Source organism: Glycine max, chromosome 16, assembly GCF_000004515.6.
Source record: "Glycine max cultivar Williams 82 chromosome 16, Glycine_max_v4.0, whole genome shotgun sequence".
Taxonomy (NCBI): Eukaryota; Viridiplantae; Streptophyta; class Magnoliopsida; order Fabales; family Fabaceae; genus Glycine; species Glycine max.
The window spans coordinates 9,891,701-9,914,946 of NC_038252.2; the positions used below are offsets into that span (position 1 = coordinate 9,891,701).

The 23,246-nt window shown below is 30.6% G+C and overlaps 1 protein-coding gene and 1 long non-coding RNA gene across 9 annotated transcripts; both read right to left on the reverse strand.

Annotated features, from left to right (window-relative positions):
• Positions 1-625: 625 nt before the first annotated feature.
• On the reverse strand, positions 626-6,980 carry LOC100499661 (uncharacterized). The gene is given in 6 exon segments (NM_001251008.2): positions 626-851; positions 4,378-4,446; positions 4,587-4,620; positions 4,956-5,033; positions 5,374-5,482; positions 6,811-6,980. Coding segments are annotated over 6 exon segments (417 nt in total). The 5' UTR covers positions 6,860-6,980; the 3' UTR covers positions 626-773.
• Positions 6,981-10,820: 3,840 nt separating this feature from the next.
• LOC102667985 (uncharacterized) lies at positions 10,821-15,805 on the reverse strand. 8 transcript variants are annotated; one of them, XR_001385327.3, is made up of 9 exons: positions 15,372-15,805; positions 14,857-14,985; positions 14,441-14,564; positions 13,186-13,436; positions 12,874-13,089; positions 12,502-12,603; positions 12,020-12,409; positions 11,879-11,943; positions 10,821-11,035 (listed from the first exon to the last, which is right to left on the reverse strand). It is a non-coding gene; the product is annotated as an uncharacterized lncRNA (long non-coding RNA). The 8 variants fall into 8 exon arrangements; XR_003264963.2 differs by having other exon boundaries at positions 15,311-15,805; XR_001385328.3 differs by adding an exon at positions 12,694-12,786 and having other exon boundaries at positions 14,857-15,805.
• Between the last annotated feature and the right edge of the window lie 7,441 nt (positions 15,806-23,246).

Below are 23,246 nucleotides of genomic sequence, written 5' to 3' on the forward strand. Positions count from 1 at the left end.
CAAAAAACAATAGAGAAAAAAAAAATCTATTGATAGTTTTTAGTTGTCACTATTTAAAGATGATTATCTTAAAATCTGAGATGCTAATGGAGTTCAACATTTCAAGCCAAAATTCAAAAAAAAATCACAATAAAACTTTTAAAAACATAAACAATTAAAATATTTTAAAAAAAATTTAATGTACTAAAACAACTAAAGGAAAACTTAACGGATCAAAAATAATATTAATGTCTTTATCTTTCAACGATTCATTTAATCATTTACTCTAAAAAAAACTACAACCTATGGTAAAGATTGTTTAGTTACCTAATAGACAATGTTTAAAAGTTAATGCATAACTGGCTCGGTAATAAGCAAAATTAGACCATTGCTTAAAACTTAAAAGGTGTACCATAACGCTAACACAACGTTGTCGATAGTGTTCCCCAAACTCCGTATTTGGCAACATTTACTCATTTACTAGATGTTGCAGAATAAAAATTCCCGAAATTCAAAGATTATTTTGAAAAGACGTTGTGTGTTGTCTTGAGTGTGAGCAAAGTTTTTCCTTTGTAGCAAGACAATAATCACAACATTCGCATAATTATCATAACAGGTTAAAGGCACTTTCATACACCAGCACCATGTGTCAAAATCCTTCTTAATAACAGTCACAAAATAAACTAAATATAATTACCATGGGTTTCTGTAATACAAACCACAAGAATGTTTGCTTGCAGTCACGTGATATGTTGTTATACGGTACCAACATTACATCACAAATTTTGACGTATTTATTCAAATTTCTTAATCAACGACAGGTCATTTAACATTTTCTCGATTGCTTCATCATCCTGAGCTCGTCCTCTTGACTGCAGGTAAAAGAATGATGCAATTAACGCAAAAGATTTAATTACTGTTAGGTTTGATATTCAGATATATCATGCAAAATATAACTTGCTTAGCAGCTTCACAGAACCCAATAGGGCATGAATAATATTTCTGAGTAACTGGTTAACTCACCAGCAAACACGGAAAACCTCATGTTAAACACAAGTGGCCATAAATCAATAAGAGTAGTAATTTTACTTACAGAGGAAAATTTTAACAATGTTCAGTGTGGCAAATGTAAGCTTGTGAGGGTACTGTAAATAATGAGAACTAGGCTACCAAAGTTTCATGCCCTGGGGAATGATAAATTAAGAGTTTGTTTGGATAGAATAATTTAACTAGGTAATGTATTTTTTACAGAAAATTAAATTCTTTTTTATTAAAAGTAATTGTTTGGATATTTTACTAAAAGGAATTTAAAATTTTAGAATTTAGAAAGAGATTTTAGTTAGTTGAAATAAACATTTCAAATTCCATCTCAGGAGAGTGAATTTGGAAATTCCCTAGACAAAGACAACTCACTCTTGAAGTTCTCTCTCTAGTTCGTCTTCTCTCTTGAACTTTCATGGTTTCGATGTTGTTCTTCTATGATTATTACTTTATTTTCCTCAATACTCAACTGAATTCCAATCTAGGGTTCATATATTTCCCTCAATACTCATTCTCGCAGACCTAATCCCTGGCTCTCGCAGCTTGGCCTTCAAAATGAGCATGCTCTATTTCAATGCTTGCACGGGGCCTTCTATTTATTCTTCTTCAATCAGTTTGTTTAATTGATTGAAAAACCTTTTTCTGCTGAAACTTTAAGTAGTAATTGATGTTTCTATGCTTTGATTTTGTGATTAGCATGTCAATTGTTTGTGAGATTGGGTGGTTAGATGTGATTATTGTTGCATTGTTGATGATTCTAAAGGATTCTGAAGGAGTTGCATTGTTTGTGAGAAAAAATTGCTTCACTCACCGAACCAGAAAAGAATGTTTAAGAATTTCTGAAACTTATTTCTGTGATTTGGTTAATTGTTTGCAATTAGTTGTATGCATTACTTTGTATGTCCAACTCCACCCATTATATGGATAATGTTTAAGAAGCCAACTTTCATCAATTTAAAAGATTATTCTACCATAAATAGCAGTAACAGATTAACAATTAAAGGAACATGCATTATTAGCTGCTCTTGGTTGCATATTTCTGGAACTTGTTTCTGTGCTTTTTATTCTGCTGGTGGTGATTTGGTTCTGAACAGGTATATGCCATGACAACTTGTTTGCTCTGCACCTTAGTATTGTCATTAGGTGGCTAGGCTTATTGTAAAAAACACTAGACTACTTGTTTAAATGCTGAATTGTTTGTGTATATGACATGGTTGTAATGGGTAGGTCTGATCCAACCTTTTATTTGAGTGTGTATGTTTTATTTGTGTTTGTAAGTTCTTCAGTACCGGAATCATTAAACTATAGTTTAAGCTGTTTAGCCTGCTTGATGGATTTTAGGTGAGTTCCTTGACTTTTGACTAGTTTCTAGCTCTTTGTTTCAAATGCGAAAGTTTCAGTAAGGAGGCCAAAGTCAAATCCTTTCGGGATGGTGAAGCTTATGTTGCCCTATTTACCATGAAAATCTTTTATGGGATTGGATTGGTATTGGTACTCATTGTTTTGTTTTATTTCTGTTCTATTTTTGAGAAACTTGCTCCTTCAATTCTAATTTTGGCTCGGTGCCTGGAAGAACGGCTAGATAGTAGCATGGGGAAGGAAAAAAATAACCCACAGAACTCTGTTTGCTGTATAAAATATTTTTGTAATCTTCGTCAATATCATTAGATGGTAGCTAGCCGTACCAGAATTTTAATAATCATAAAAAATCATTTCCCTTAATGTTGTTTTTCATGTACTTTATATTATTCCATATAGGTGGAAGATCTCACGAAGGCAGGAGAAAATTTAAGAGAAAAACTTGAATTGCACGAACGCAGAATAAGAAAGCATGTGTTTTACTTTTTTAGTTTATATAAAGAACATATATCTCCAAATTGAATAGTGTGAAATACAGTTTCTGTGTAAGTGTTACAATATTGTTTAACATGACAAAAGGAAGAAAATAGAGAAGTAGCTGAGTCATTGAAAGAATTTGGTGACTAAGAAGAAGATGGAGAACAAAAAAAAAGATGAAAATAAAAGAAGCTCAAGAAGTGGTACATGAAGTGGTGAATGAGCTAGATAATATACCTAATTTTAATGGTACACTTCGACATAGAACAATCGATTGGTTGACAGAAAATCTCATTAAAATTGTGATTATAAAAGCTCTTCCATTGGATGAGAAGGAGGATTACATCTCGTCTTGATGCCAAATTACAAGTACATTTGATATCATGACAAGCATGTTGATGTTGTATAATTATGTTTTACATTTATATCTCTCATTTTATATAACAAATTATGTTTTAACAAATATGATTTGTTCAGTAGCACTTAACATTATGTTTTCTTCTACAAAAAAGATGTGAAGGAATTCCTGTGCTAAAGCAAAGGCAATTAGAAAATTTGGAATTATTTTGGAAGTTGAACTTATTTTGCTACTAGATTTTGCTTCAATCCAAGTTTTTTTTTTTGTGTAATTGCATTACTGACCAATGACTTCTACACAAAACAAGTTTTATCTGTAGGCTTCTAAAACAAGTTTTTTTGTGAATTTTGATTTGTATACTTTGTATGTTGTGGTGGTTCTAAGATCACATTTAATATATCATTTTATCTACTAAATAGTTCTGCCAAACATGTAGAATTTTGTAGTGGACCGGAAATGGAATAATGATTTAAATAGTTAAATTAATATATTTTTAATTGAAATAGATTAAAATAATACATATTTATTGGAATACCTCACTCGATAAATAGTACATGGAATTTATTAATGAAAAAAATAATTATTTTATTAAAAAATATATTATTCAAATATAAAATTTTAAAAAAGAATGCATTTGATTATTTTATCAAAATAAGAAATTTTGAAAATGAAGAAATTCAATTTTGTTATCCAAACACAATTTTGAAAATGAAGAAATTTAATTTTTTATCCAAATACAGAATTTTAAAAAATGAAAGAATTTAAATTAAAGCATTTGAAATTCTTAGAATTTAAAATTCTTTAGAATTTTAAATTGCCTCATCCAAACACACTCTAAGGGAATTGGTTGAGATGATTTTAAGGAGATACAAATAAGAGATCTCTAATTAACATAACAAAATCCATCAATAAAAGCATTTACTTTTTGCGAGTTCTACACTTTGGGGTGTTTCATAAACTAAATTACTTTATACACTTTCTGGTGCTTGACTTTTGACAGTAATTAGAAGAGAAAAAAATTTATGAATCATATTTACTTTTTATTAAATCCTCTATTTCCTTCCTAGTTCAGTTTAATAAACATCAAAGAGAGAATGAAAATCATCCCCCAAAAAAACCAAACATACCTAATACAAAAAGAGGGAGAAGCAAACTATTTTTACCTTGATAGATGGAACCATAGCAATAGCTTCCTCCACAGTTTCTGGGCAAAGGTTGCCAAGGACACACAACTGCAACAGATTCATTTAAACAAGGAATCATATATTGTAATGGCCAATGGGTGAACTGACAACACACTCAACTTTTTTTGAAAATAAAATATGAACACTTGCTTCCTTTACTGAATTCATGAAGGAAATAGGTGTATTACCTCAAACTCAGCCAATTGATATCTTGCGAGAATTCTGTATGGCAGTTAAGATCACAATTCTGAAGTATGACAATAAAATTTCAAGTTTCTTAGCATTTCCTTCTAGGAAAAGAGGAATTAACATAGATGAATTTTTCTCAGAAATGCCAAATGAGATACAATAGTCCTTTAATTTATCAAAAGAAATAAATATTACTTGAATTGAAGGAAAATACAAAATTAATGTAGAGTTGTAGACAATAAAAAGTCAATAACAATATGAAAGGAACTTGGGCCAAATTTTCTAAAAGAACAGGACACTGACATAAACATTCAACATAATTTAACTGAAATGACAAATGGGTTATTCAATTTAGTTTAGAAGGATACTCTCGAACTTGTCTGACAGCATCAGGATTTTTATAGCGACTGAAACGTTTCACATACTGCAGTGACTTTTCAAATACCCTGGAAAAAAAAAGAGAGAAAAAGAATCAGTGCTATAAGATGGGAATCATGCCCAGCAACTTTGCTCCTCTTCCATCCCGTTGTCAAAACAGAATCTAATTTAATCAAATATGTCAATTGGGATCAGAGAGTTTGCAGACATATTTTATAACGTTAATATTATTATATTTAAAGGACACCAAAGTGGAACCCATTTTCAGCTGTATAATAAAAGACAAGTTCTTGGAGGAATTAAGTGCAGCCAATCATGAAAAAAAATTAATTATTCCTTGGGCATCAGAAATCATTATTCTAGGACCTGTGTCAAATAATGATGAACTTGGTAAAGAATTTAACTCACTGAGAAATTTGATTCATGGGATCATCAGATGTCTGTTGAAGCTGCTCATACTTGTGCTCAAGAATCAATGAAACTTCACAGTTCATTAAGCACTTTGCCTTCAAAAACTCTGGGGAAAAATATTTCATTAGTGTGAGATAAAAAGGTGAAAACAATTATACCAAACATTAAAACAAGTTCCAGCAATCAAACATGATGCAAATGTAATACAATAAAACCATATATCGTAGAATCAATCAGACTTCAGCAGCTTTGTGCAAGGAGCATGATGCATCTTGCAGATATGAATTTATATATAAAACACATAAATCAAGTTATTAAATTTTTAAGAATAAATAACAGCTCAAACTTCAAAACCATATGAATTAAAGTACTAACTACTAAATTTTTCAGATAAAGATAAAGATAATTTACTTCCCGCATTATCTAAGATAAAGATAATTTACTTCCTGCATTATCAGTGTCTTAAAACATTAACTTATTTTTCATATCCAATTCTTTTCAAGGTTGTTTTTTTCTTAATCTAGGAATCATTTCTTTGAAAAGGGCCACAGTTGAAGGGGATCACTGGTTCGCTACTAACATGGTTACTCAGTCTTTTGTCTTAATGCCACTTCCAAACAGCTTGACAATTTGTTAATAGCCACATTTCTTTGAGGTGAAAACCAAATAACCCACAAGACCTTGTATTTTGAAATTCTTTTGTCAATAGCAAGGAAATATATAGCTTGAATCAGGGGAAACTCAGCCAAAAGTTGTGCCAATTCGTACATGGCACTGATCTTAAAGCGACTGTCCAAATTCTCACCAATGACTTGGTTTTTAGCATATATACCGAAGTGATGCAGCTTGCTATGCCAAGCACGTTCACCATGCTTGTTAAAAGCGCCAAATTCAAGCATTTAAGCATTTATCAATAGGATGCTATTTAAAATTAAATAATTCATATAAAAAAAAAATCCCATTCTAATCCCTGAGAGTGTATGCATCAATCACTTTAGTCCCTAACTTTACAAAATCCACAATTTAGTTACAAAAGCCATTCATTTTAGCCCTTTTCTACCTCATGCCTCACTATCATGAATGTTATTTTGTAAAATCAGGGATTAAAACAAGAATTCCGTAAAGTTATGCAATAAAATGACTGACTGGGTACAATTTAGGGTTTAGGGTTTACTTAATTCAGATATAAGTAACTTCGACAAGCATTCCCCTAATTCAACAGAAGATTTAAGACGCACAAAGGAAAAGTTTACAAATTACAATATGAGGTTTCACAAGTTGCGTAATGCGTACGGTGCAACAGATTGGAAGAGCCATCCCTATCCCCAGGTTTAAAGGACATTCAAGTGTATTCTATTGGACAAAAACAACGATTTATAGCAAAATGATTCAAAAAAGAAAATCAAATTGTATAATAAGAGAGAATTTAATTACCGTCTCCAATTTTGAGCTCTGCGGCGTTTTCTTCCTCTTCCCCGGACATGTTCCACAAAATCTTAGGTAAAAAGTGAGAAGAAGAAGAAGAAGAAGAAGAAGAAGAAGAAGAAAACGCAAAAAAAGAACGAGGGCGAGAAGTGGAATGCCAAGAATCGAACGAGAGATTCAGCGTTTGTGTGTTTAGTGTCTGGTTTTAAAATGCTGCGTTGGAGGAGGACAGTGTATTGCGTTCTCCGAATCAAAGTCCTTATGATTACCATGAATTGAATTATGGAAATTATAAATAAAAAATTAGAATCGAACTAAAATTGAAAAAAAAAAACAAATTTAAAAGGATTAAAAACTACAAGAACAAAAATTATAAAACATGAATATTCAAGATTAAAATTAAAAAAATAAATTTACAGAGACAAAAAATAAAAAGTGTTATTTATGAAGACCAAAAACATACTTAAAACTTAAGCCAATAATTGTTTTATTATTCATTTGTATATTAAAACTGATAATATTATAATAAGTATTAATTGTTTTTATATATTATTGTATTTATAATATTATAAATATATTACAATAAATATCTAACATATTATAAAGATTTTTTTTTCAAATAACAAAAAAGTTGAATTTAAAAAGATAACTAAAATATTAATAAGGTTAAAATTTACTTTCGATCATTTATTTTCTTTTTTGGTTTAACTTGATCCTTTATTTTGTAAAAAAAAAAAATCACTTTTGTCCTTTTATATTTTCAAAATGGTTCAAATTGGTTTCTATTGTTTATATATAACAAAAAATGTTAGTCAACTATTTTGAACATTTGTAAAGACTTAAAGGCCGATGCTAAACCAGTTTGAACCTTTCAAAGGGACTAAAATGAACTTACCAAATAACATAAAGGACAAAAGTGAATTTATTTACTAGCACTTCAATCATTTTCAGCAAATATACCAGATGCGTAAATTAACATTCTTTGATAAGCAATGGTCAAGGATGGCATACAAGTTGATAATCCGACTGCAGCTTCTGATAAGCATACTCCAGAAGCAACAGAAAACACTCTGTGCAGGCGGTTTTTCTTTCCAAAATACACCTTCTCACTCCTATATTTTCCTAAAATATACATGTTTTTGAAAAAATTGTCAATATACATCACTTTCATACAGCTTTTGGAAAGTCCAGTTTGACCACAGGATTTCCGTATGGTTCTTTTTTTTAATTAATTTATATGTTCAAATCTTTATTTTTATTTAAATTATTAAAGTAATATAAATATTATATTATATAAATATATTTTTAATTAATTTTTAAAATATTTTTTTTATTAAAGGCCGAGATTCTAGTTACCCAAAAACATAAATATATTTATTAAAGGCCAAGAAGTATTTAATAAAAAGGTATTTTTAAAATCAATTAAAAATATATTTATATAATATAATATTTCTATTATTTTAATAATTTAAATTAAAATAAAAATTTAAACATATATATTAATTAAAAAAAAAAAAGAACCGTACGGAAGTCCTATGGTCAAACCGGACTTCCCAAAGCTGTATGAAAGTGATATATACTGACAATTTTTTCAAAAACATGTATATTTTAGGAAAATATAGGAGTGAGAAAGTGTATTTTGGGAAGAAAAACCGCCTGCACCACGAGTGTTTTCTGCTGTCCTTTTATCCTTTAGTTTTAAAAATATTTTTTTATTAAAGGCCAAGATTCTAGTTACCCAAAAACATAAATATATTTATTAAAGGCCGAGAAGTATTTAATAAAAAGGTATTTTTAAAATCAATTAAAAATATATTTATATAATATAATATTTCTATTATTTTAATAATTTAAATTAAAATAAAAATTTAAACATACAAATTAATTAAAAAAAGAACCGTGCGGAAAAAGGGTGGTGAAATCCAACTTCCTAAAGTTGCATGAAAGTGGTGTATATTGGAAATTTTAAAAAAAATATATATTTTAGGAAGAAATAAGAGTGAAAAGGTGTATTTTGAGAAGGAAAAAAAAAACCTGGTGCAGGTTTCCCACATGCTAAAACATACATATTCCAGAATCCCTACCTATTGAAAATGATGAAAATATAGTAATTGGATTTAGTTTGTTCTTCTAATTATGTTATTATGTCATTTTAGTCCCTGTTTTTTTTTTTTAAGATTCAAAATATTCGGCAAAAGAAGGTTCCAAGTCGTCCTTTAAATTTTTTTAAATGTTCAACATGATCTATTAACGTTTTTCTGTTATGAATGTGATGGTAAGGACCAATTTAAACCATTTTCAAAACAAAAGATCAAAGTGATTTTATCAAAAATAAAAAGAGGAACTAAATTGAAAAAAAGAAAGATAAAAATCAAAAGTAGACTTTAGCCTATTAATTATTTTTAAATGATTTTCAGATAATTATTATTAAAGTCAATAAATTAACTATATTAATAATGTTTGATTCAATAACAATGTAAAAACATTTCATACAGTATTTAATTAAATTCTTTGTAAATTATGTTCCATTAATAAACTCAACCACAACCAGTAGCTAGTTGGTTTAGTGCATTAAGAAGAGTTTACCTTTCTCAACGATGAACTTTCCCAGTTTTGTTTAACTCAAAAGGATTTTCTCTCAAGAAATGTCACCAAAATATGGACAGAGTTTACATAGCAGCATATTACAAGGGCAAGATTCTAGTTCAACTTAGCTAATGATATGTTTTGCTCGAAAAGCCTTTGGCAGGTAAGTACAAAGTTTACGAAACCCACATGAACAATATTGTAATATGAGAAATAAAAGTTCTAAGCTTTATTATTGATGAAAAGGAGTATTTATACAAAGGACAACAGAAAGTAGATAACTGATGTAACAAACTTCTTAAATGACCAAAAGTAGATAACTTATTACAGTTGTGCTAACCCCCTCAAGATGGGAAGAAGAGATTTTGAAGACCCATCTGGATATGAGTTCAAAATAGCGATAAAGACAGGTTTGGTTAGTAAATCAGCCAACTTTGTACGTGTATGAACATGAACTAAATTTGATGACATCTACTACTATCTTTTCACAAACAAAATGGGTTATCTAGTTTTGTGTTCATTCGTTCATGAAAAGTTGAATTTGAGGCAATGTTTGTGGTACGAGACATATGAAACCCAATGTTTGTGGTACGAGACATATGAAACCCAAAATCAGAAAGTAGTTGACCCTAGTGAGCTCACTAGATATAGCTACTAAGGGTCTGTCTTCTGCTTTAGCGAATCACCAATCATGTGCTAGCATTATGGTAACTTAAACTAAGGAAACAACGGATTATTATAAATATGTATATGTTCACTTTATCTTTCATCTATTTTCTATCATAAACTACAAGAAAAAAAGTCTATTGGCAGCAACAAAATTTTTGTTATATGTCGTTGCCTAAAAGTTTCTGCAACCATATTTAATGTCATTGATATTACTTATGTTTTAACTACGATAATTATCACTATTATTTTCACACAATTGTTGTTGCCATAAGTAGTTTGTAACAGTCATTGAAGCTATTGTCGTATTTTACATGTCTTGACAACTATTGTCGCTGCCAAAAAAATATTTCTCATCAACTAAAGTCGCTGCAAAAACATGATTTGTTATCATCAATTATAGTAGCTATAATTAGATAATTTTTCTAAACAATTAATGTCTCGCTATGATACGATACCTTTTCACAACAACTAAAGTCGTTACAATACAATCTTTTGTTACCAAGATTAATTACAGTTATATTTTTTCTTAATAACAAAAAGTTGCTCCAAGATAGTCATTTGTTAACTATCTATATCATTGCAAAATTTAATAAAAATATTAAATTTATTTTAATGATAATTGTATATTATTTAAATACACATGATAATATTATTGTTGCAAAAAATATATATCATAAATTATTATAATGAGTAAAATTCTAAGTTGTAGTTTTCACAAGTAAAAACTAACATGTATATGATAAACAAGTAGAGATGGGATGGAACCAAAATAGAAAAGGTGACTATAAATAATTAAATGTGTGAGAATTTAAAATAAAAACAATAAATACACTATAAGAAACTAAGTTGTTTCCTATTTTTAATACAATAAAAGAAATAACTCTATTCAAACAAACACTATTGTACTATAAGCTCCCCCATTTTCAGGATCAAGTTGAACACAACAAAACACATCCAGAGCCTTCTTTATCTCTCGTGCCTATAAAAAATGTAAGTTAGTTTGATTTTTTATTAGCAAAGTAAACTTGTATTATTAGTACATGTACCATGTTTTAAAGGAATTTGCTGATAATTAAAAGAGCACAAATATTTCACTACAGCCAATGTCCCTTACCTACCCAGCAATAAAAACATAAAATCTCAACTACCCATTATTACATATTCCCCCATGAATATACCAAGAACCTTTAAGATATGATACTGTTTAAAACCAAAAACAACACAAGTGTCGAATATGAACTAAAGTTTTGTCACTTTAACCATCCAGATCTATTAATATAGCCTAATCCCAAACAATACGACACACAAGGAAATAATGCCTATCAAACCCCCCAAACATATTTTGGGTACCCAAGTCCCAAACCAAATACATGTAGACACTTTTTTTATAGACAAAAATATAAAAGCACAAGGTGCATGTGCAAAAAATCCCCCACATAGAACCAAAACCCAACCCAACTTTCCCACTAATACTAATAAGTTTCACCCCAGCATCTTGTAATATCCCAAATGGTGTGGCATATTAGAAGATATTGGGATTTCCCAATTTCAGAACAAATGACAATACCAAAAAAGATCAACCACACTTCTCCCAATATACAGAAACGATCTCACACCCTACCAAGTAGAGCGAAACCACAAATAACATGTAAACACATTATCATAACACCACATAGGATATCATCCTTCTGCCATTTAAAACTTTTGCATTACAATAGGCACACATAAATCACATCCAGGATGCTATAATACATTAGTTACTAACTAAAAAAAGATTGAAGAATAAATATGAGCTAGAACTTAAAAACTATTCAAAACTTACTCAGTAGCTTCAACTTTGTCACCAAGTGTAGACTCATTATTTTTTGCAATTGAAGATAATCCACCCTATATAAATATTTAGAACATTGATAATTAATAATTTATTTTAATTTTATAGTATTTAATTACTTTTCATACATACCGAAAAAGTTAGCATTCCGAAAAAAAATAGATGTCATCCTTTCCTCAATTTGTTTGTCAGTTCTTTCTTGAATTGTTCTTCGACTTTCCAGGATCTGTCTCTGACTTTCTTCAAAGTGTGTTGTCATTTCCTCCTCATGTTGCGCTCTTGTTGAAGTTGGTTCTCAACCTCTTTTAATTTCATTTCTATAGATTGACACTCATTTGTTAACTCTTCATGTAAACCCATAGTAGATCTTCCCCTAGTTGGTTGAATGTCAGCACCATGACCACAACAATAGCCTGATCGCTCTCCAACAATTGATTAAAAGACTGCATTAACAATTTGGTCTTTATCGGCTTCCTTGTTTATGCCTTGTAACTTCTCTAAAGCAACCTCTTCAACCCTCATCTAGAGAAAGTTCAAATCATAATTATAATTCCCATTAATAAATAATAAATCAATGACAATTATAATTTATAATTCACATAAAAAGACCATACATGTACTTCCTTAGATGTTTCATCTACCCATTCTCCCTTTCTTGTATGAGTTATTTGCCATAAATCTTGAAAATTAGGCTTCTTTTGAGTCATAGGATCTCTCTAAAAACATTTCAAAACAAAAATTATTATCACATTAAACTAAACTATATATGTCATGAACAATTTGCAATTAAACAATAATAAAAATACCTTTTCAAAGCTTACGGCCTGAAAAGATTTCCTTCTAAATGTGTGATAATTAACTTGTTTTGATTTATTTAATTTATTTCTGGTACTAATTTCCTGGTTTGATTCAAATAAAAAATATAATCAAAAGTTTGACATTTATAACTACTTAACAATTTAAAAAGTATGTATAGAATAGCATACCTTGAAATTAGAACTTGATAAGTACTCTACCAAATATTCTCAATCTTCATCATCACTTGAGTTTGTAGGTTTATTCTCCAAAGCTTCCTCATGTGTTTCATATTTTTGGAAATGTTGGTGAAGTTTGCATCTGTGATTTCAGTGAAGTCTTTTGATCGTATCAAGGATAACCTCCTTAGTATGTTTTGTACTTGTACCATCAACAACAAAAGAATCCTACACATGATAATTAAATTGAAATTAATATAACAAATATGATTTATTAATTAGAGAAAAGAAAATTGAAAAATTGTATCGAAAAATAAAATTTACCATAACTTTCATAACTATTCTTTCTTTCACAACATCATGAACACCTTTCCACTTTTGTACATTAAAAGGGGGATGTTGTTGAACAATAATGGAAATTTCAGTCATGAAATTTACCGTTCTTGGTCCAACAGCTACAATCTTATCAGCTGGAATGATGACATGCAATTTTCCTGTAGCGCCCTTCCTCCTTTTCTTTGCAATACTTAAACCTGTGGTCTTTCCTCTTCCAATTCTTCTAGCATTTGTACATCCTTTTGTGTTTTCACAAAGAAAAAAATGACAAGAATAATCAGGAAATTGAATTTATAAAGAAGAAAATTCAGAACAAATAAGAAAAGAGCAAACTAAGTTAAAGAAAGGAAATAATAATATAAGTACCATCTTCTCGAATCATGGAATCATTCGAGTTATTTTAATTTGAAGTCCTAAATTTGAAACACAACTTGAGGATGCCCTTACTAGATATGAATTAAAAATAAAATTCTTAAGTTTTACCTTTCATTTTCTTTAAGAAGATAGATAAAACTGAAGTAAAATTAGTCCTCTGTTAACTTTCTTCAATAAGATAGATAAAATTAAAGTAAAACTTCAAATGCCAAGAAGATACTAAACTGTAGGCAAATAGGAAAAGGAAGAGAAAGCGTAGGGAAATTGAATCAGCCGTCTGTACAAACCTATCAACTAGAACACCAAGTGCCTAAAAAACCAGTGTTCAGTAATTCATGTTAGCATGAAAGAGAAATAGAAAGCCAATAGGAAGCAATAAACTGGATATATAATTAAAGGCATGATGTTATTCTCATACCTCACACTATGACAATGAGAAAAAGTAATAAGATTATATTACTTAGGAGTTGGGGACTTTCCATTAAGTTATCTATTGGCTTGTTGATATAATAATTACAAGCTAATAAACTATGAGGTGTTACACCAGGTCTAGAGCATGTTGCCTTTTTGAATTTAGTTATCAGTTTAGTTCAATTCAGAATAGTTTCATAAACAGACCTAGTTTAGCTATGTTGGATCTCTAAGAAGGTATGAAGACATTCTTCTACGAATTAAGCGCAACAGTTACAGTCAACTAAAGTTACACCCTAAATTTAATTCTGCTCCATTTAACCAGAAAAATCAAATAAGAGAACTAATACGATTAAAAAAAGTCCACATAGATTACATCAAGAAAGCCCATAAGTACAATCATTCAATCCAATTTTGGAAAATGAAAAAAATTCAAGCAATAGAAAATAGAGCATACCCTATCAACAAGAAAACAACTTTGAGAGACCGAAACACACCATAAAATGCTAAATGCATTGTAGTCAATCAGTTAATGAGGTCTTGAAGGCTCTTTATGATCAAGTAGCTTGCTAGTTTGCAACCTAAAATGGAAAATTTACATAACACAACCTTAATTAACATAATAAACATTTACATTCAAATCTGTGTTATTTCTTTTTATGTATGTGACTAAATAATTTTCTTTAATTATTGTTCTTCATTCTCTATCCATAAGAGGTTTGGTCAAAGTTACTTGTTTTTTTTTTCTTAAGAAGCTAAGGTTTTATTAATGATAAAGAGAGCTTAGGTTGAAGTACAACATGTGGCCACTCCCACCCTAACCCAAAAGTTAAATGAAACCAAATACAAAACCCCCTCGATGCAAAAATTCACCTTTTTTAGTTTGCATGTCTTGATGCTCTACATTCCTTTGACTAAATATAAGACTTCATGCACAAGAAACTTGATCCTCACAGTAAAAAGTAGATATCTTTCCACCAGAGGAAATTATTCGTTTGCCATCTATATAAGGTTAGTGAGAGGTTAATGAACATAGGTAAAAAAAAGAAGAGGGAAACATATGTGAGAAATGGAGAGAAGTGAAAATGTAATGCCATAAATTTAAAAAAGTAAATGAAAAATATCTAAAATCTTATTTTTTTATTAAAAGGAAGCAGCAGGCAAAGTAAAAAACTTTTGAATGGGTAATGGGAGTGCACCGAACAGTTATCAAATTTTGAATGGGTAATGATGACCCGCTAGTCATGCCAAGGCAGGGAAATCAATTTGAGTCCACCTCAAATATTATGATAGAGCAAAATTACATAATGAAAAATTGAATATTTACCCGGTATAGACAAGAACTAAATACATAGTATCACTAAGGGTGAAAGCCAAAAGTGTAAAACCTCACGAACAAAGTGTCTTCCAATCAGATTCTACCGCAGCACTTGTCGCATTTTCGCTTCTTTTGGTCATGTTTCTACAGAAGGGCTTCTTAATCCCCTTGAGATCTCTCTAGAAGGATCATGGTGAATGAACGTTGGTTGAGGACAAACATACACCCTCTGTTATGGGTGCAACTGAAAAGGCCTAGCGACATCTTTTTGGTCAAAGATGAGTTGTCTAGGGTGGAAGAGTTGTTCAGTGGTGTAGTGAACTTGGTCAATTACAGAGGACTCGGGATCGACGAAGACGGTGCACGCGGAAGACATGCTTCTCGAATCCAGTTCTAGTTTCGGCCAAACCTCGTCATTGACGAAGACAAGAATGGGGACGTGATCGTGCGACATCATCACTACCCGGGCAACTCTGCCCCTTTCCCTGCAACCTTTGGTCACTATTGAGTGGTGACTATCCTTTGTCCTTTGTCCCCTTTTTATTTTATTTTACTTTTCCAACAAACTAAGTCACAATTTTAACAATTTTTTATTTAAAAAAATTGTATTACTGTTATATTCTCATCAAATTTGTTATGTTTTATATTTTTTTTCATTGAAACTATTAAATTTTGAAGTAAGAATTGGTTCTACATAGCAATTAAACTTTGATGTAAAATTTAAAAACTATTAAAATAAAGACTAGAATAAAATAAAGCCAAAACTAAGTGTTAAGGTTAAAATTTGATTTTAAAAAAAAGATTTGACTAGAGAAATAAGAAATCTTATCCAACAAAACAATATAAAATATACTAAACTTTCACAATTGGATCCAATAACCATTTTACAAAATATATGAAGCATCCATGCAAATCCAAAGTACTAGATTGTATCAACAATTGACTATATATTAAATGGATGCTTAAGTTACTTTATAATATAAAATTACAATAGTAATGTTTTTTTTAAGATTCTTTTAAAATTAAAAAAAAAATGTACTATATATGTTTGCTTGTTACATTTAAAATCTAATAACCAAATTTATTGTTCTTAAAAAATAATACTTAAAAATACTTTTTATGCTATGTCAAAATCTTTATCCTCTACATTTTCATTTAGTTCATATTCTTCTTGGCCATCATCATGTATCAAGGTTATTTTCATTGTTGTTTAATTTGATAACTCTTCTTCCAATGTAACAATTTCCTTACTTAATTCACATAATCCAATAACACCATCCCTATTTAAAATCTCTTCATCTTGGTTTACAAATTGTGCTTCTAACTATCCTCGTGTATCACTCAACTCATTAAGTTGATATGGTTCAAAGTTATTTTCATCATGTGGCAATGCAAAAATACTTCTTGTCTTCACTTTAACCACGGTGTACCAATTTTTCTTGTCACTATGTTTGGCATAATAAACCAACTTAGGTTGAGAACCTAAGACAAATGGATCATTTGTGTAATACAACCTTGTTATATCTACACTAATAAATTCATATTATTCTTTCTTATATCCTCCTTGGTTTCAACTTTGAGAAGAAACTTCAAACCAATCACATTTAAAAAATATTACAGAGTTATTTTATAAATATCTTATTTCAATGATATTTCTAATAACTCCATAATAATCAGCATGTTTTGTCAACTCATCCCCTTTCACTATCACATCACTATTCTGGGTTTTAAAGTTTTTTTCAGCACCTCTTGTACAAAAATTAAAACCATTGAGAATGTATTCACTATGACATAGTACTTGAAAAATCTAGTCCGCTTGATAATGCTAGCAGTTGTTTAGTAATTCTTGCATCAAATAATTTATGCAATCGCATAACCTACATAAAACCATTATATAAAAAAATTATAATTTATAAAAGTAAACACAATTAATTCAATAATTTAATTGTTATTAGAAGCCATAAATATAAGACAAACATTAATCTTACTACCTCATGTTCAAACCATTTAGTGAATTGATCTTTGTGCATCTTGTTCACATTCTTATGGTTTTCATTTCTCAATTTACTCATGTGATCCCTACAAATGTTTATAAAATATTAAGTATATTAAATTCATATAAATTGTAATTAATTTTTTCACTAAAAACTAAGAGTGAAGATATTTACTCAATCCAAGGTCTATCTTCTTCACAATTTTATAATATGTAAAAATGAATTTGCTAAATTTCAAAATAGTTCATATTTTTCTAGGAATTCCTTCCAATAGATCGACCATTATTCTTAAACACTAACAAACCAATGTAATCATCACTTGCATGTTCCATATATCTATCTGCTCAATTCAATCTAGAATTCATATCAACCAAATATCTAGTACAAAATGTTATACATTCTTCAATCACATATCCTTCTGTGATGAAACCTTCATGGCGTGCTTTGTTATGCACGTAACCTTTTAGTACACGTGAAAATCTGGCAATAAACAAAGTAAAACTAATGATATTGAGAAGTAAAATAAAAAATTATCCTTTGGATACAAAAATATTATTTAAACTAACATTTCAATAGGATAAATCCCTCGATATTGAATCAGGCCTCCAAGTTTTGTCTCATTTTCCAAGTGAATTGGTAGGTGAGTCATGACGTAAAAAAAATGATGTGGAAAAATGTGTTGCAACTTACAAAGAGTCACCACAATGTTATTCTCTAAGTTATCCAACTCATTCATGTTCAATTCTTTAAAGTACAAATTTCCAAAGAACAAAGATAACTCTACCAATGGATCTCAAGCATCCTTTGGAAGTAATCCCTTCATGACTAGGGGAACAAAAAACTTTGTCATCAACTATTTTGTTCTTATGTCACTTAATATCTTCTGCAACTTGTTAGACTATAATTTTTAACCTGTGATATTACAAAATACAAAAAGAAACATGGGTCATTAACAAAATACGGAAAAACAAAAAATCAAATTATACCTCCAGCCATTGCAATGAAAGAGTTATCTTGTTTTGGTTCTTTCAAGCTCTCACTCTTTCTCTCTAGATGGTGTATGAGATGAATTGGAAGAGATGAGCCCAAGGACCAAATACATGTGCTATATATAGGCATTCTACCATCAAGAATGTATTTAGTAGTCATTATCACTCATTAGTGGTCATTACAATCCATTAGTGGTCATTACCACCTATTAGTAGCCATTCAATTTGGCTTCTCAATTCAAAAACTGATGGAGCCTTTCATTTTCCAAAATGTTGAGACCAAAATTATTATATTCTCCCACTTGGTCCAAACATTTTGACTCAATGCTTAATCTTCTTAAGAAATGAATATACAAATCATAATGATAGTTCCTCTTATAACGAGTAATATCATCCATGTATTACAATATACTCAATTTTCCAAGCAGTATACTCAAAGTGGTAATAAAACTTAATGAATAAACCCATTGTTTATTCTTGGTCCAAAACATATTTTTTCTCAAATAAATCAATGTGCACCTAAATATGAGAAAATATCACAATATAAAAGTTTTAATTTTAACATGTAAGTATACAATCATAAAGTGGAACCAAGTTTCATTCTTTCTACATGATCCTTAAATTTAAACGGTGGCATGCCCTTAGTTAAAGGATTAGCGATCATCAACTCAATGCTTATATGCTCAATGACCACTTTCTTATCTTTTATTCTTTCTCTAATGGCTAAGTACTTAATATTGATGTGCTTACTTTGACTTCCACTTTTGTTACTCTTAGCCATAAAGACAACAATTGAGTTATCACAGAAAATTCTCAAAGGCTTTGAAATAGTATCAACTATCTTCAGCCTAGAAATGAAACTCTTAAGCCATACACCATGTGATGTAGCCTCAAAACAAGAGACAAACTCATCTTCCATGGTAGAAGTAGCAGTCAAAGTATGCTTAACACTACTCCGTGAAATATCTCCACCAGTTATCATGAAAATGTACTCAGATGTTAATTTGCGAGAGTCAACACAGCCAACAAAGTTCGAGTTTGAATAACCAATCACATCTAGATTGTCTGTCTATCTATACATAAGCATGTAATTTTTGGTCATTTAAAGGTACTTCATCACTTTCTTAGCAGCTCTCTAGTAGTCAATACCTGGATTACTCTGATATCTTCCTAACATTCCAACTACAAAAACAATGTCAAGCCTTGTGCACACTTGAGCATACATGAGGCTTTCAACAACTGAAGCATAATGAATATTTTTCATCTCTTCCCTCTCAAAGTCATTCTTTGATCATTAGTTCAAACTAAACCTATCACCCTTCACAATGGAAGCAACACTTGGTGAACAATCTTTCATCTGAAATCTCTCTAGAATTTTGTTAATATAGGTTTCTTGTGATAGACCCAAAATACCTCGAGATCTATCTCTATGAATCTTAATGTCGATGACATAAGATGCATCACCTATATCCTTCATGTCAAAATTCTTAGAGAGAAATTGTTTCACCTCATGTAGCAAACCCCGATCATTGACTACAAGTAAAATATCATCTACATATAAAACAAGAAAACATATTTTACTCCTACTGACCTTGTGGTATATGCATTGATCCATGGGGTTTTCATTAAAACCAAATAAAGAAATTATCCCATGAAACTTAAGGTACCACTGACAAGGGGCTTGTTTTAAACCATATATAGATTTATTAAGCTTGCAAACCAAATGCTTACCACTACTAGAGAAGAAGACTTTAGGTTGTTTCATATAAACCTCATCCTCTAAATCACCATTAAGAAAAGTTGTTTTCAAATCCATTTGTTGCAACTCAAGGTCCAAATGAGCAACTAATGTCAAGATAATATGAAGAAAATCTTTCTTAGATACTAGAGAAAAAGTCTATGTGTAGTCGATTCCTTCTTTTTGAGTAAATCCATTAGCAACAAGTCTTACCTTGTATCTCTCAATGTTACCTAATGAATCCCTTTTGGTATTAAAGACCCATTTACATTCAATGGTCTTTGCCCCATTAGGCAACTCTACAAGGTTCCAAACTCTGTTACTCTGCATGGAATTCATCTCATCCTTCATGGTATCATACTATAAATTTGACTCTTTACAACTCATGGCTTGATCAAAAGTTTCGAGATCATTTTCAACTCCAATATTATACTCAAATTCTTGCAAATATACAATATAATCACTAGGAATAACTGATTTTCTTACTCTAGTATACCTCCTTAATGTTGTATCAACATTTTCTTGGGGATCATGTTGTTCAACTAGTTGTTCATCATTTTCAAGAATTTGATGATAAACTTGATCTACTGGATTATCAGCAACAGGTTGTGGAATGCCAATTATGTGTTGTTCATCATCTCTTTGAACATGAAGGGTATGAATTACAACCAATCTTTCACTTGATGTGGAAGGTTGAGACTCTATATAATCAATTTCAGAACCTAAGTCTCTCAATTGATCACTCCCACTGATCAGGTCATTTTTAAGAAACTTGGCATTTCTTGATTCCACAATCCTAGTAATATGATATTGACAATAAAACCTATAGCCTTTAAACCTTTCAGCATATCCAATGAAATACCCACTAACAGTACTCGAGTCAAGTATCTTCTCTTGTGGGTTATATATTCTAATCTCATACGGACAACCCCAAACGTGCATATGTTTCAAACTCGGTTTCCAACCTTTAAACAACTCAAAAGGTGTCTTTGGGACAGTCTTGGTTGGAACACGATTTAATATATACACTACCGTCTTTAGTGCTTCAGCCCACAAGGATTTAGGAAGATTGGAGTTGCTAAGCATACTCCGTACCATGTCGAATAATGTTCGGTTCCTTCTTTTTGCCACACCATTTTGATTTGGAGAACCAGACATAGTGTATTAGGCAACAATCTCATGTTCTTGAAGAAACTTTGCAAAGGGATCAGATGCTTGTTCATTCTTAGTATATCTGCCATAGTATTTTCCACCTATATCTGATCTCACTATTTTTATTTGCTTTCCACATTGGTTCTTAACTTCAGCCTTAAAGACTTTGAAGGCATCCAATGCTTCATTTTTGTTATGAAGTAAATAAACATTCATATATCGTGAATAATCATCTATAAAGGTGATAAAATATTTCTGACCACGTGCATCCATATCTGGACAAAAAATATTAGTATGAATTATTTATAATATGCTTGAACTCCTGTTAGCACCTTTCTTAGACATGTTGGTCTGCTTACCCTTAATGTAGTCCACACAAGCCTTAAATTTTAGCAAAATCTAGAGTATTGAGTACCTCATCTTTCACTAACCTTTTAATCCTCTCAATGGAGATATGTCCTAATCTCCGGTGCCATAACATAGAGGAATTTTCATTAATATTACACCTTTTAATACCAGTTTGAACATGTATTGAACTATAAGTGGCATAATTTTGTAAACCAAGAAGATAAAGACCATTAGACATTATGCAATTCCCAACACATTCAAAATTATAAAATAACTCAAATGATGTGTCTTTAAAATTAAAGGAATATCCAAAAGGTACAAGTCTAGGAACAAAAATAAAGTTTCGAGAAAAAACTTGGTACATAAAAGGTCCTTTCTAATTTTAAAATAAAGCCACAACTTAAAGTTAAAATGCAAGTTCCAATGGCCTCCTCAGGTGAGCCTAGCTTATTGCCTGATAAAATGCTTTGCTCACTTCCCACGGGTTTCCTTAGGTTTTGCACACCCTATAAATAATTTGTAATATGAATAGTAGATTCAGAATCAATCCACCAGGTATTAATATTAACACTAACCATATTAGATTCATACACATATGAGATTGATTTACCTTTCTTCTCAAGTCATTTTTAGAATCTGGGGCCATTCTTGTTCATGTGTCTCTTCTTCTTGCAAAAGAAACACTTTGCCACCTTCTTAATATTAGCTTGAGGTGGTATTTTACCATTCACCTTCTTAAGTACTTAGCAAAACACTATTCATCATCTCCAACCTCTAGCGGGTCAAATGCGACCCATATGCAAACCCGACCGGTTCTCACTCACTTGGGCATCGTTTTACACGATTCAAAAGTCAAAAATAAGGAAATCGAACAAAATAAAAATTTATAATCTTATTTTTAACAAACAAGTCCCTTACCATAAATGAAATTAAATCGGAAAAATACCAAAAACCGAAAATGGACAAGGTAGAGGCAGCTGAGCTCTGATACCAAATATTAGACTAAAATTTTTAACCTGTGATGTTACAAACTACAAAAAGAAATACAGGTCATTAACAAAATGCAGAAAAACAAAAAATCAAATTATACCTCCAGTCATTGCCATGAAAGAGTTGCCTTGTTTTGGTTCTTTCAAGCTCTCACTCTTTCTCTCTAGATGGTGTATGAGATGAATTGGAAGAGATGAGATCAGGGACTAAATACATGTGTTATATATAGGAATTATACCATTAGGAATGGATTTAGTAGTCATTACCACTCATTAGTGGTCATTACCACCCATTAGTGGTCATTACCACTCATTAGTAGCCATTCAATTTGTCTTCTCAATTCCAAAACTGAAGGAGCCTTTCATTTTCCAAAATGTTGAGACCAAAATTATTACATAACTTGTTTAGACCTAAACAATTTTTGCAGTCTTGGTTTTATTGGAAAGCAACGAACTGTGTTATTGGGGACATTATTTTTCTTCTTATTTTCTTGCAATCTAGTTTTCTTACAAATAGGATATTCATCAAGGTTTTTATAGCCTCCTTTATATAAGATACAATCATCAATGCAAACATCTGTCTTAACATAATCAAGTCCAAGATCCTTAATAATCTTTTGATAGTCATACGTTGAGTCGGGAAGCATATTTCCTTCATGCAAAGCTTCAACTAGTAAATTTAGCAATGAATTGGATAAAGTATTGCTCCATCCATAAAGATGTTTCATCTAGAAA